Source organism: Musca autumnalis, unplaced genomic scaffold (assembly GCF_047663935.1).
Source record: "Musca autumnalis isolate F117 unplaced genomic scaffold, ASM4766393v1 scaffold_4, whole genome shotgun sequence".
Lineage (NCBI taxonomy): Eukaryota > Metazoa > Arthropoda > Insecta > Diptera > Muscidae > Musca > Musca autumnalis.
The window spans coordinates 39,286,019-39,299,336 of NW_027411977.1; the positions used below are offsets into that span (position 1 = coordinate 39,286,019).

Here is a 13,318-nt window from a genome sequence, read left to right on the forward strand (position 1 = left end):
ATAAGTCTTCTCCCTATCGCATACAAGATAGTGTCAGGGATATTGTGCGAACGACTAAAGCCCATGGTCAACAAAATAATTGGACCATACCAATGCGGCTTTAGACCTGGCAAGTCCACCATTGACCAGATATTTACCCTGCGCCAAATCCTGGAGAAGACCCAAGAGATGCAGATCAACACCTACCACCTTTTTGTCGATTATAAAGCAGCCTTCGACAGCCCGCTACGTTCAAAGGTATTCCAAGCAATGTCTGAATTTGGTATCCCCGCAAAGCTCATTCGGCTTTGTAAAATGACTCTAACTGACACAAGATCTTCAGTTAAAATAGGAAAGAACCTCTCCGAGGAGTTTTGTAGCAAAAGAGGTTTCAGGCAAGGAGACAGCCTTTCGTGTGACCTTTTCAACATCCTGCTAGAAAAGGTTATACGAGAGGCAAACGTCAAAAGAAGTGGCACAATCTACACCAATAGCCACATGTTACTTGCTTATGCTGATGATATAGACATCATGGGACGATCAGTAAAAGAAGTAACCGATACCTTTATGAAGGTTGAAGAAGAATCTGCTAAAGTGGGTCTGGCGGTAAACGGCGAGAAGACCAAGCTGATGGTGTCGACGCGCAATGCGTCCGTTGAGATCGGACCAAGTGTTGAAGTTGATTCCTATAATTTTGAGGTAGTAAAAGACTTTGTATACCTCGGCACCGCCCTAAACATCAGTTGTGAAATAAAAAGAAGAATTGTATTGGCCAACAGATGCTACTATGGCTTAAGTAAGCACTTTAAAAACAAAGCCACAACTCGTCAAACAAAAATAACGCTTTACAAAACACTGATACTACCCGTGCTAATGTATGGGTCCGAAGCCTGGGTGCAGTGCTTGGCGTGTTTGAGAGAAAAATTCTTCGAAAGATCTACGGACCGATCTGCGTTGACGGTGAATATCGACGTCGTATGAACCACGAGCTGTATCTGCTATACAAGGACATCAATATATTTAAACGTATCAAGATGCAGCGATTGCGTTGGCTAGGCCATATAATAAGAATGAGCGATGATAAACCCGCTAAAAAGGCGTATAAATTCGAGCCACATGGCGGTGCACGCAGAATTGGCAGGCCAAAGAATAGATGGCGCAAACAAGTGGATGATGAGATGACAAGGCGCGGTATTCCAGAGTGCGAAGCAACAAATAGAGAGAATTGGAGATCTTTTCTTAGTTCTGTCTATGGAACAAATGTTCTGTAATGGGCCAGCTAAGTAAGTATGTAAGTAAGTAAAAGTGTATATACCCTCGTTAGCATAAATGCTGAGGGTATAAAAACAACGCTAAATTTGTACTCGTAATAATAACGAAAGTATCGGTTTGAACATTTACGAACTAATCTAGAACCTAGGTACTTCTTTTGGGCCTAAAGACCCGATCACGCCTACTTTTTTAAATATGTTATATATACAATATTCTGAACCAATTTCCATACGTATATGCCAAACTTATGATTATATCGGTTTCGGCATTAATTTTGGGAGACAATGGGATTGTGTCTCCGACCTTAGGGACATATTTGGAGCCAAAATACCGGCCCACTTTTTTAAATATATTATATCTGGAAATTTGATGACCACGCCCACTCTTTTCAATACATTTTTTTCCAAACTACCTTTGGAGCGAAAGTACCGGACCACGCCCACTTCTGTTATATCTTGAAAATTGATGACCATCTTTCAATACATTTTCTTCAAAACTACTGAACTTAATTTCATGAAATTTTCAGAAAATGTTTAGGAATGTCCCGTGGTCCAAAATGCTATATATTTGTTGATGAATTTCGGGGGCCTCCTGTTTTATAATCGCTAAATTTGCTAAACTTATGAATGCATCGGCTTGCAAATTAATTTTCGAGACAACGGTGGCTGCGCCCCCAATCGAATGTTCGTTGTTGGTACCCGAGGTCCCGACCACGGCCAGTTTTTAAGTATGTTATATCTCTAAAACTAACGAACCAATTTTCATGAATTACAGAAAAGCGACATATTTACAAATTTCCTTAAACGGTGAAATTCAACGGTTCATCAGCCATAAAAAACTAAAAACATATAAGTCTCAATAAGATGGAGAATTCGACTTTACCATTTTTTAACTTTTATAATTAGATTGCTCTTGATAAAGATAGGGGACATGGGTATTAATAAATCCTAACCAGCATCAATGGGAGAAAAAAATCCGACAAAGTCCGTAAGAGAAAAGAAAGGTTACCGACAAAAATCTAAATTTTAAAGCTTCAATGAATAAATCGGTTTGAGAATGGAACCGAAGAAATGAGTTAAAAAATACGTATTTTTGAATTGTAAAGTATAAACTCCATAAAAATTTGTCATTAAAACTCCATTCGATGGGCCAGCAACGTGGACCGGGGTCTGCTAGTCTAAAAATAAAATAAACCTAAAAATGTGAACTTTAACTAACTTTTATTTATTTAAAAATCCCTTCAGCGATTTTTTTGTTTTTGGATTTTTCTCATATATGAACATTGCAGAATCCGCAAAATCTTCCCAGATGTAAGCGGTTTTCATCTAAAGCTAGTTAAGGCGCACCGTATATGACATTGTTTTATAAGGAAGCGAAACAGCCAGTGCATGCCCCAATTTGCACTTCTATATCTCAAAAATGGTAAAACCGACGAAAACAACATTATTGTCAGTTTTGTAGAGAATTTTCACTGCTACAACATTTTCGTTAGTCCCATTACGATAGGACATGCGGTTTCGAAGTAAAACTCTAAAAATGAAAAAAAATCCCTAAAAATGTGAACTTTGACCGCGATTTATATTAAAATCCCTCCAGCAATTATTTTTGTTTTTTTTATTTTTCTCAAAAAAATAAGTGTTTATCCGCGAAAAGCGTATGCACAGGGCTAATGGTGTAGGATATGACATAGCCGGCCCGTCCCGACTATAGCCTTAGCTTACTTGTTTGAATTATGAACCTCTACCAAAATAAATAAATACTAAATAAATACTAAATAAATTCTATCTAGCGCGTTTAGAACATCTGAAATTTCTATTTGTTTTATTTATATTTCTATTGAGTAAATTATGGTTATTACAAATCTATTGATAAGCACACCACATTGCAATTAGGACCGAGGTACTTCTCAAATAGTCTATGACCATTCCAATTGCAGTTCAATAACATTTTGTGGGTTAGTGTTACTAAGTTCCGTAAAAAAAGCTTCTGGTTTTTGGTTTTCATATCGGGCTGATGAGTTGTAGTTGTTCTTCATATTCACAATCAGGCGGCTAAATTAATTACGAGTGCTACGTGCTTAGCGTAAGCCGATAACCCATCAATTCCCATATCATAGACTGAGACTGAAATGCTAGCTAGCTAAACGCAAAGGGAATTTTAAAACATTTTCTCATCTGAACATAGCATATGACGATAAATGACAACAGCAACAACCAAAAGAAATGTATTTAATTTTTTTTTGTCATATGAATATTGATAGCCTTTCAATTTGTTTTATGCTATTTAGAACTGCTCAAGGATGTACATTGAAATTGTTGTTGTTTAAATTGTTTTATTTTATTATTCCTATTCTTAGTTTAGTTGGGGAGCAGAAGTTAATTTTTTGTTTTGGGGATTTGAGTATATAAGCCAGTTGCCAAAATCCAAACGACATCAGATTTCTTTTGAAACTTCTTCAGAAAAAAACACAAAACGCTTTCAAAATGTTCAAATTGTTCGCTGTTTGCTTCTTGGCTTTGTTTGCCGTCGCTTTTGGTGCTGCTAAACCTGCCTACTTGGCTGCTGCTCCCCTTGCCTATACAGCTCCTGCTGTGGCTTATACCGCTGGTGTTCCTGCTGTCGCTGCTGCTTACACTGCTGGCTATGTGGCTCCCTATGCTAGCACCTACAATGCCCACACTGTCGCCCACACTGCTGCCTTCCCTGCCGCCTATGCTGCTGCACCTGTTGTAGCTGCTGCCGCTCCCGTTGTTACCGTCTTCAAGAAGTAAATTTTAGATAAAGGGATCAACACGCAGAGAAAAAATATTTTTTTAACTGGTGGTGGGCAAAATTTTATTTTCGCTGGCACCAAATAATTTTTGTAGAGCACATATTATTTTTAAGGCGATAATGTATATTGCCAATTTTGATTCTGTTCACCATATAAAACAACAACAAACCACAAAATCTTGATATATGGTAATATTTTCATAATTATCTGATGGTCGATCCAACCACACTCTGCTTAACTTTCTCATTTTGACATATAAAGTGTCAAAAACTAGGAACAGCTGTTCACTGCCAAAAGCAAATACATATTCTCTCATTAGTTGTTCTGTCGCTGATTTCATTCTTTAATTTTCATTTAAAAGAATGGTATAAAATTAGTAAAAACAGACTCAAAACAAAAAATGAAATAGTTCGAGTATTTGTTGACGGTATTAATGACAACAATTTATTTGTGAATGAAGATATAAAAATGCGTAGAAAGAAAAATCAAAAAGTGACAAAAAGATATCAGTGCCTGAGTTGTGCTTCATTTTCTTTCACTTCTTAAATAAAAAGAATGTCCGAATGTTTCGTGCAAATTTTGTGCATTATTTAATAATTAATACAAATCGTATACACGTGATCAAAATAACAAGAAAAAGAATGTATGAATAGCATAAACATCTGTTGTTGTTTCGTAATGTTCTCCAACATAAACATGTCTTCGGTATGGAACAAACGGAGAGACCACGGAGAGAACTGCATATTGTTTTTTAATAAGTGTATTCTATATTATACTTATTTATTCTATTATATCCAAAGTGTTCTTAAATAAATAAAACTTTTATTTAAAATATATAGAAAAATCTTTTAATGGGGAAATAATCACAAAGGTACAGTATAATTCCAAGAAAAATACTACTTATTACAGGCAACCACAACATGTTTCGACGGCTACCACATCATTTTAAAATATTTCAAAAATTGTATTATTAAAATATGATAGAGGTTACCATATATCTATAATATATATTTTTATTTCAAAATATGGTGGCATGAATCATATTTTTTCTCTGCGTGAAGAAATGGATTTGAATATTTTGATAATGCAACGAAAATAAACAAAGTTTCATTTATAAAAGCTCAATTTGCTTGTATGTGTTTCATTGTGATCCTGGGTCTTGTGTGGTTTTTATACCCTCAGCATTTATGCTAACCAGGGTATATACACTTTCATACGGGCAAAATGTGCCTCATCGAAATAATAGTTTTAGACCCCAAGTATGTTTGGACGAAATCTGTTTCAGCAATGTCCCTTCGTCTGTCTGGCTGGCTGGAGCGCACTATAGCTCTCGAACGCATCAACTGATTACGTCAAAAACTTAACTTTCGTAATATTTTGTCCAAGCTTAGTTTAAGTTCGAAGATGGGTTATATCGGTCCACTCCTTCCGGTACCTCCCCCACAACAGTTCGAAAATGTTCCGAAAATTTATACGTACGATAACTCTTGAAGGGAGTAACCGATTTGGTCCATTCTTTGCACATCGTGAAATTTTTACCAGACTTAGATGAGGTTCCAATATGGACTCAATCGGTCCACTCCTTCGGGTACCTCCCACGGTAAAGTGTAGTTTAGGACGTGCTCTCGAATCGCTTTGATTGTTGCTGTAGCAACTGTATTTACTGTCCACCCCCCCATATGACGGTACAAGTTTCATCAGGGGCAAGTTCATACTTCCTGAGAAAATAGCCTGAAAGGTGCAAAATGCCCCCATGACACCGTGTGTAGTGCTTGGAGAGCAAGATAACTCTCGAACGGATCTGCCGCTTCGGTCCAACGTTTGGCCTTCGTAATATTTTATCCAAATTTAATTTCAGTTCGATGATAAGCTATGTCGGTCCACTCCTTCAGGTACCTTCCCCACAAAAGCTCAAAACGGATCGGGAAAATTGTGCGCATGATAACTTTTGAATGGGGTGACCGATTTGGTCCTTATTTTACACATCCTAATATGTCTACCACATCCTAATATGTCAGGTTTAAATTTGAACTATATTTGTCCACTCCTTCGGGAACCTCACACACAAAATTTCGGATAAATTCACTTTAAGGCCCGCCCTGGAATCACGTCGATTTCTGTTGAAGCAACTTGCATACGCTGCCTTCTTTAAGTCGGCAAGCGCTTTTTTCAGAGACAAGTCCATACTTCTTGGGAAAATAGACTGAAAGGTGCAAAAAAACCCTATGACACCGTGTGACGTAGTTGGAGCGTATGATAACTCTCGAACGGATCAAACGATTTGGTCCAAAATTTGGTCTTCGTCATATTTTGTCCAAAATTAGTTTCAGTTCGAAGATGGGCAATATCGGTATTTCCCCCAATAATTAAAAAAAGTCAATAAAATGGTATGCCCGATATATCTTGAACGGGGCAACCAATTTGGTCCAAACTTTTGATCTCCTTGTATTTTGTCCAAATGTAGTTTTAACTTCTAAAATGGTCCATATCGGTCCTCTCCTTAGGGTACCTCCCCCACAAAAGTTCAACATGTATGTCTAAATGCAGTTTAGGGTATGTCCGAAGATCCTTGGAAAATGTATACCGATACTGTTCGTTGTGGTCCCGTTTACAGAGAGATTATGTTTTCCGCGGAAAAGTCCATGCTTCCTGGCATACTGATCCAAAATTTATACTATGACCCACTAAAGTAACTAGTGGGCACTATATCAATCGAAAAGATATGATTCCCAAAATAAGATCAACTTCCATAATGGACTATGTCGGTCCATTCCTTCAAGTGCCTTCTCCGCAACATTTTGAACTTTAATCCTAATCCACATTTTTGTCGGCAAGTTCAAATGTCCAAAAAGAGCCACAAAATTCTATACGTAGATGTAAGTTTCGATTCATATAGGCTGAGGGTATATCTCTGTCTGTTTTTGTTAATTTTTTCATGATTGCCAAATAATTATCAAACAAACGTCCAAAAATCAAATTTTCCATTTTTTTACCCGAAGAAATTTGTATGGTAGCCTTTGATAGAAGTGCACGTCATTTTTGTTCTCTCTTTCTCTTTTAAAAATTGCTTCCAGTTTTACCACTTTTTGGTAAGAACTGGTAAAATGGTAACCCCAGCAAGTAAACGAACACAACTTTTGCAACGATTGGTCCATAATTGCAGCCTGGAGTTTGATTACAATTTTTAATGAACGGACGGATACACATCTCCTTCTCAACGACACCGTGTAGTCTCTGTATTCCCTGTCATCTCTGCACAATTGTTTAGAATAGAATCCATGATGTGTGACTAACAAACGAAACATAAAATTGCTTTTACTCATACCCAGGCCATAGCTGGTTTCCAATAGTAAAAAATTATGTTAGATTAGCGATTCAGGCTTTACCGTCCAAGGTAACTGCTTTCAAATATTGCTGACTTTAACATTAAACAAGTAAAAAAGTACCAGTCGGCTTTGCCGACAGAGATATACCCTCAGCCTGTGTATTTAGGGGGTTTTAAAAATTTTGGGCGTTTGAACCGACAAAAATGTTGATTAGGATTAAAGATCAAAAGTTTTGAGAAGGTGATGCTAAGAGGAATGGATCGGCATTTACCGTTATGGAAGTGGATCCCCAGCCACAACATATGGTGCTGTAGGGGGATTCTACACTTTTCGGGCTGATTGTTCAAGAAGTATGGACTTGCCCCTAAAAAAACTTTTACCATCGTAATTGAGGCAGCGAATGCAAGTTGCTTCAACAAAAATCAAAGTGATTCGATAGCAGGTCTTAAAGTGAACTTATCCGAAATATTGTGTGGGGGGTACCGCATGGAGTGGACAAATATAGTCCATATTTGAACCTGATCTATATCTAGTAGACATATTAGGAAGTGTAAAGTATGGACCAATTCGGCCACTCCGTTCAAAAGTTACCGTATGAACAAATTTTCCGAACATTTTTGAACTTTTGTGGGGGAGGTACCTGAAGGAGTGGACCGATATGGCTTATCTTCAAACTTAATCTATGTTTGGACAAAATATTACTAAGGCCAAATTTTGGACCGAATCGGCAGATCCGTTCTAGAGTTATCGTGGGCTCCAGACAGACAGACAGACAGACGGACGGACGGACATTGCTCAATCGACTCCAAATTGTCTGAAACACACACTTGGGTCTAAAACCATTATTTCGATGAGGCACATTTTGCCCGTAAGAAAGTGTATATACCCTCGTTAGCATAAATGCTGAGGTTATAAAAAAATGATTGTTAAGAAGACAAAGCCGAAATACTATGCCTAGATGTCCTGATGCATAATCAAAACGATTTTGGGAGTTATGTCCGCCTTGGTTTGCGGACATAACTCAAAATTGTCTTACCCCTTGGTAAACATCGCCAATTTTTTCCTTAGGCCATGTTAGCTCGATTAATTCAATTAATTAATAAATTAAAGCTGTTTTAATAAAATATTAAAACATCGACTATGGGATTAAGCCTGACAATTCTAAAAAAACAAAATAGAAGTCGTCATCACAATTAAAAGACCCCAACCCTCCCAATTTTGAAGAAAATTAAGAACAAAATAAGTAGTAACCAATACAAATCGAACTATATTGAAAATTTTCCTACAAACCTATTTTAAATGAAAAATTCTGCTTACAAGAAAATAAAAAGTTTTTGTTAACATTTGGAAAACATTTCAGAAAAACGAAAAGTGCCGCTGGCGAAAATATTAAAAAAAAAATTACCAAAATATTTCCACTATTTAATAAAATAAAAAGTTTTTGTAAAAATATTCAAATACTTTCTGAAAAATGAAAAATACTGCAATCGAAAATATTTTTTTAAAAAGCGCGATTTTTTACAAAAATATTTTCAGATTTTTAAAAGATAAAAGGTTTTAGTAACAATATTTAAATACTTTCTGAAAAACGAAATGCGACGCTGGCGAAAATATTATTAAAAACAAGTAAGCAAAGGCTATAGTCGGACAGGGCCGACTATACGATACCCTACACCACTACCCTGCGAGTTAGCTTTCAGCAAATCAAAGTTTCTTTTGGATAAAATAATCTCATTTTAAGAAATAAATTTTTGGAGACTGCAACCTTATCACATTAAGTTTAAATAACAATATAATAATTGTTCCACAAACATCACAGAAGGGACAGGGCGTGCACCACGATTCATATTACAGCAATAGAATGGGGCCTACTGTTTATCGCCGAGTCCGAAAGGCATGTCTTAAAACACCACCTGTAGAGAAGTTGTACATGGTTTAAATACTCTGAAAATGTCGCCAACTTTACTGAGGGGTATTTTGCTATCGTTGGAAATTTGATGTTTGCTGGCCGGGAATCGAACGCCCGACCTTCAGCGTGCAAGGCGGGTGTGCAAACAATTGTACCATGGGGGCACCAATAAGTAATTTTAGAACGGACATTTAGTCTGGACCTAATTTTTTGCATATTTTGACATATTTGCTAAACCATATGCAAGACTTTGTGTCCTAAATATCCCATCGAATTGGCTGAAAGTTTGTATTAAGTATTCGTTCATCACAATTTTCGACTGAAATTTTTTCGGTATAGGTCCAGATATAGCTCCCATAGAACCGTACCTCCCGATATCCGGTATTTTGAAGGTTGTGGCCTCAATATCAAACTGAAATGGCTGACATTTTGTATTCAGTCTTCGTTGGAGGTAAAAAAAACTTTCCACATGAAATTTGTCGTTATATATCCACGTCTTCATATAGCTCCCATAACCAGAACCAACCGATATGTACTTTGAAGGTTATGGTCTCAATATCCCTCCGAATTGGCTAAAATTTGGTATTATGTCTTCATTGGGGGTATTAAACTTTCCATCTGAAATTTGTCGGTATAGGTCTAGGCGTTCATATAGCTCCCATACAACGAAATCTCCCCATTTTCGACATTTTGAAGATTTCTCTATTTAATTGACTTGTCTGAAGTGAATTTCAAACAGAAAAATGTACACATAAACATTTTAGAAGATATTATTGAAATATATGTAGCATACGAAAATATGTGAAATACAGAAATTTTCCATATACAAAAATAATATTTGCATATGCATAATTTATACATTTTTGCATATGTGATATATATCGATTGGAATTTAATTAGAAGCCAAAAATATGAAAATTTTACAAAAATAGGTGTTGCATAAAATTCCGCTGTCTACATATCATTGAGCTGATATTAATTGGGGTGCTCTCATTGATATGAGAGAAGGCTCCCTTGTCCCTACTGGGATGTTTGTGGAACAATAATATACAGTACATTTTAAGAAATATTCTTAAATTTGAAAATTGGCGTTTCTGCTACATCTTTAAATTTTGGACAATTGGACAGGTAATATGATAGGGTTCCACGCAATTTGTAAGAACTGGGAATTTGTGTGTCATGATAGAGACAATTTGTAGCATGGGAGGAAGATGTGGTTCTCTTCACAAAACTCATCATATCTTAGGTAGTAGGTCCGTTACCAAGCACACATATTATTGCAATTTTCATCAGAGGAAAGATCGGTAGTTAATTTTTCATATATAGGCGACTTTGCCGGTATATGGCCTCCAGGTATTCAAATATGGACCAAAAATAAGATGTTTTTATTTAGCATACAAAAGTAATGGTCCATTGCACCCGCTAAATAATATCAGATCATCATCAAAAATTATAGGCATCTTCTGAACCCCTACCTCGTGCAAAATTTCGTGACTATTGATCTATAATTGCGACCTCTAGTATGCTTTTGATTACATTACAAGCAAAACACTCGATATATTAGGCTGTAACTCTGTTATCTGACCACATAAATCAACATAATTGGCATTAATTGAAAGGGCAAGAGTTGTCTTTCCAAATATTATTTATGTGGGCGGAATGTGTGGTCCAGCAATAAAGATATTATCGGTATATTAAAAATTTTCACAATTTTCACACAAAAGTTGTGGTCCATTTAGCCCTCTAAATATAATCCGATCACCATCTCAAATTGTAAGCTTCTTCTTATTCATATAATCTTACATTATTTAAAATTTCGAGGCGATCGGACTGTAATTGCGACATACAGAGCCGCTACAAAATCGGATATATATTTTGTTTTTGGTCCATTTCACCCGCTAAATATTTCTCGATCATCACCAATAAGAATAGGGATCTATTCTGGCCTGAACCCGACCTCCATACAAAATTTCGTGACGATCGGTCCATAATTGCGGCCTGGAGCGTGTTTACAATTTATAATGGACAGACGGACGGACGGACACACATCTCAAAATCGCTTTATCTCGTTGAGATATGAAGATTGGTATACCACATTGTGGGTCTCCGACGAATATTTCGCGGTATTACATGAATTTTTACCCAAACAAACTTATAATACCCTTTCCACATTGTGGTGTAGGGTATAAAAATTGCGTGATTTTCTTAGCAAATATTTTCACATTTCTAAACTCCTCAGAACATAATTTCGTTTTTAATAATTTTATGAAATCAGGAGGATTTTCTGGACACTTGACACGGTGCGTCTTAACTAATTTTAAATGGAAGGTGCTTACACCTGGGAAGTTTTTGCAGATTCTGAAACTACAATGCTCATAGATGGGAAATATAAAGAAACAAAAAAATCGCCGGAGGGATTTTCAAATAAATCACGATTTAAGTTCACACAAATGGTTCTGAAGAAAATGTTGTAGCTGTGAAAATTCTCCACAAGATTGACCTTCATGATATTTTCGTAGGTTTTACCGTTTTTGAGATATAGAAGTTCAAATTGAAACAATGCACTGACTGTATCGCCTCCTTATAAAACAATATCATGCTCAGTGCGCCTTAACAAACTTTTGATGAAAACCGCCTACACATGGGAAGATTTCGCGGATTCCGAAATAGCAATGTTAATAGATAAGAAAATCCCTCCGGCGATTTTTTTCTCTTGATATTTCTCATCTATGAGCATTGTAGTTTCAGAATCTACAAAAACTTCCCAGGTGTAAGCACCTTCCATTCAAATTTCATTAAGGCACACCGTGTTGGCTATTGGTTGGCACTTAGACCTTCTCAAATATAAAATTCCGCTTACATTCCAACTTCTACTCTAAAATTTAAAAACATTTTATAGCTATAAATTTCAAAATTAAGCAAAGAAATAATTTATAAATGGAGAAAAAAAATCGTTGGCAGTTGTGTCCGCGATTTTTTTGGGTGTTATGTCCGCTGCGCTTTGCAAAATTATTTTCGGTGTTATGTATGTCCGTGGGAGTTATATCCCGAAATGATATCAAGCGCAGTCCTACACATCAATCACTATGCGACGATCGTTTCGTTAACAGGTTAGGCTAACATCATCAGGCATATTAGATGTTGTTATTGCTAGACAATATTCGTCATTTGGAGCCCCTATTTATACGTGCACCATTGCAAATTTGTGAATTTTAAATTGGATCTTTTTATTTCCAAAGACGTGTCATTTGTCCCCCTTCTTTGCTAGAAATCAATTCTTCTCAATATTGCTTCACATTGTTTAAGTTTTAACTAAGAATTGTGTATTTATTTCCATTTTAAAACTCAAAAATGAGTTCATTTAAAGATGAAAGAACTTAAAATTACACAGTAGCCAATTGTAAACCTAAATTTCTAGTATCCAGTTTCGTAATCATTGAAGAAAATGTGTTGCTGTTTAACGAACGAAAGCGGTGGCATAAGGATAGGCACTATAGGCAGAGGCATAAGGGAATGCAGAATAGGCGGCAGCATAGGCAGCAGTATAAGGAGCAGCATAGGCAGCAGTATAAGGAGCGGCATAAGCGGCAGTATAGGGGGCAGCAACATAAGAAGCAGAATAGGCCAAGGGAGCAGCAACAATGGCGGGTTTAGCCATGGCGCAAGCGAGAACGGCGAACAAGCAGATAGCGAACTAGAAAAATTAAAGAAGGAATAAGAATTTAAATTAAAAAAACAGTTTTGCAAAAACTTAAGATATATTTTTGTTTTAAATTTTACTTAAGAAAAACTTATTTTTACACTTACGAATTTGAACATTTTGTTTAGTTTTGTTTTAGTTTTCTTGAGAAGTTCTTTAGAAACTGATGAAGATTTCTAGTGATCGTGCCAGTTTTTATAGTAAATTTTCGTAATAGTAAAATTAGTAAGTACAATAACAAATTTTTGGCTTCTTCTATACATCTTTTTTTCTTGGCAGTTCTAATAGGCCCCAATTTAGCCATGACGTACATAGTTTGTAAGAAAAGGGAGGGAAGGAGAGTCATTAACAAGTGCCAA

General features: G+C 36.3%; 2 protein-coding genes across 2 annotated transcripts; one reads left to right on the forward strand and one right to left on the reverse strand.

Annotated features, from left to right (window-relative positions):
* The first annotated feature begins 3,613 nt into the window (after positions 1 to 3,613).
* On the forward strand, positions 3,614 to 4,860 carry LOC141401857 (uncharacterized). Its single transcript, XM_073982408.1, has one exon. The coding sequence runs from the start codon at positions 3,735 to 3,737 to the stop codon at positions 4,020 to 4,022; it is 288 nt and encodes a 95-aa protein (XP_073838509.1). The 5' UTR covers positions 3,614 to 3,734; the 3' UTR covers positions 4,023 to 4,860.
* A 7,661-nt stretch (positions 4,861 to 12,521) lies between these two features.
* On the reverse strand, positions 12,522 to 13,111 carry LOC141402878 (uncharacterized). Its single transcript, XM_073984986.1, has 2 exons — positions 13,067 to 13,111; positions 12,522 to 12,953 (listed from the first exon to the last, which is right to left on the reverse strand). The coding sequence occupies exons 1-2, from the start codon at positions 13,076 to 13,078 to the stop codon at positions 12,717 to 12,719; spliced, it is 249 nt and encodes an 82-aa protein (XP_073841087.1). The 5' UTR covers positions 13,079 to 13,111; the 3' UTR covers positions 12,522 to 12,716.
* Between the last annotated feature and the right edge of the window lie 207 nt (positions 13,112 to 13,318).

Coding starts and splice junctions, on each gene's coding strand:
- LOC141401857 (XM_073982408.1), top strand. CDS start 3,735: ATGTTCAAATTGTTCGCTGTTTGCTTCTTGGCTTTGTTTGCCGTCGCT.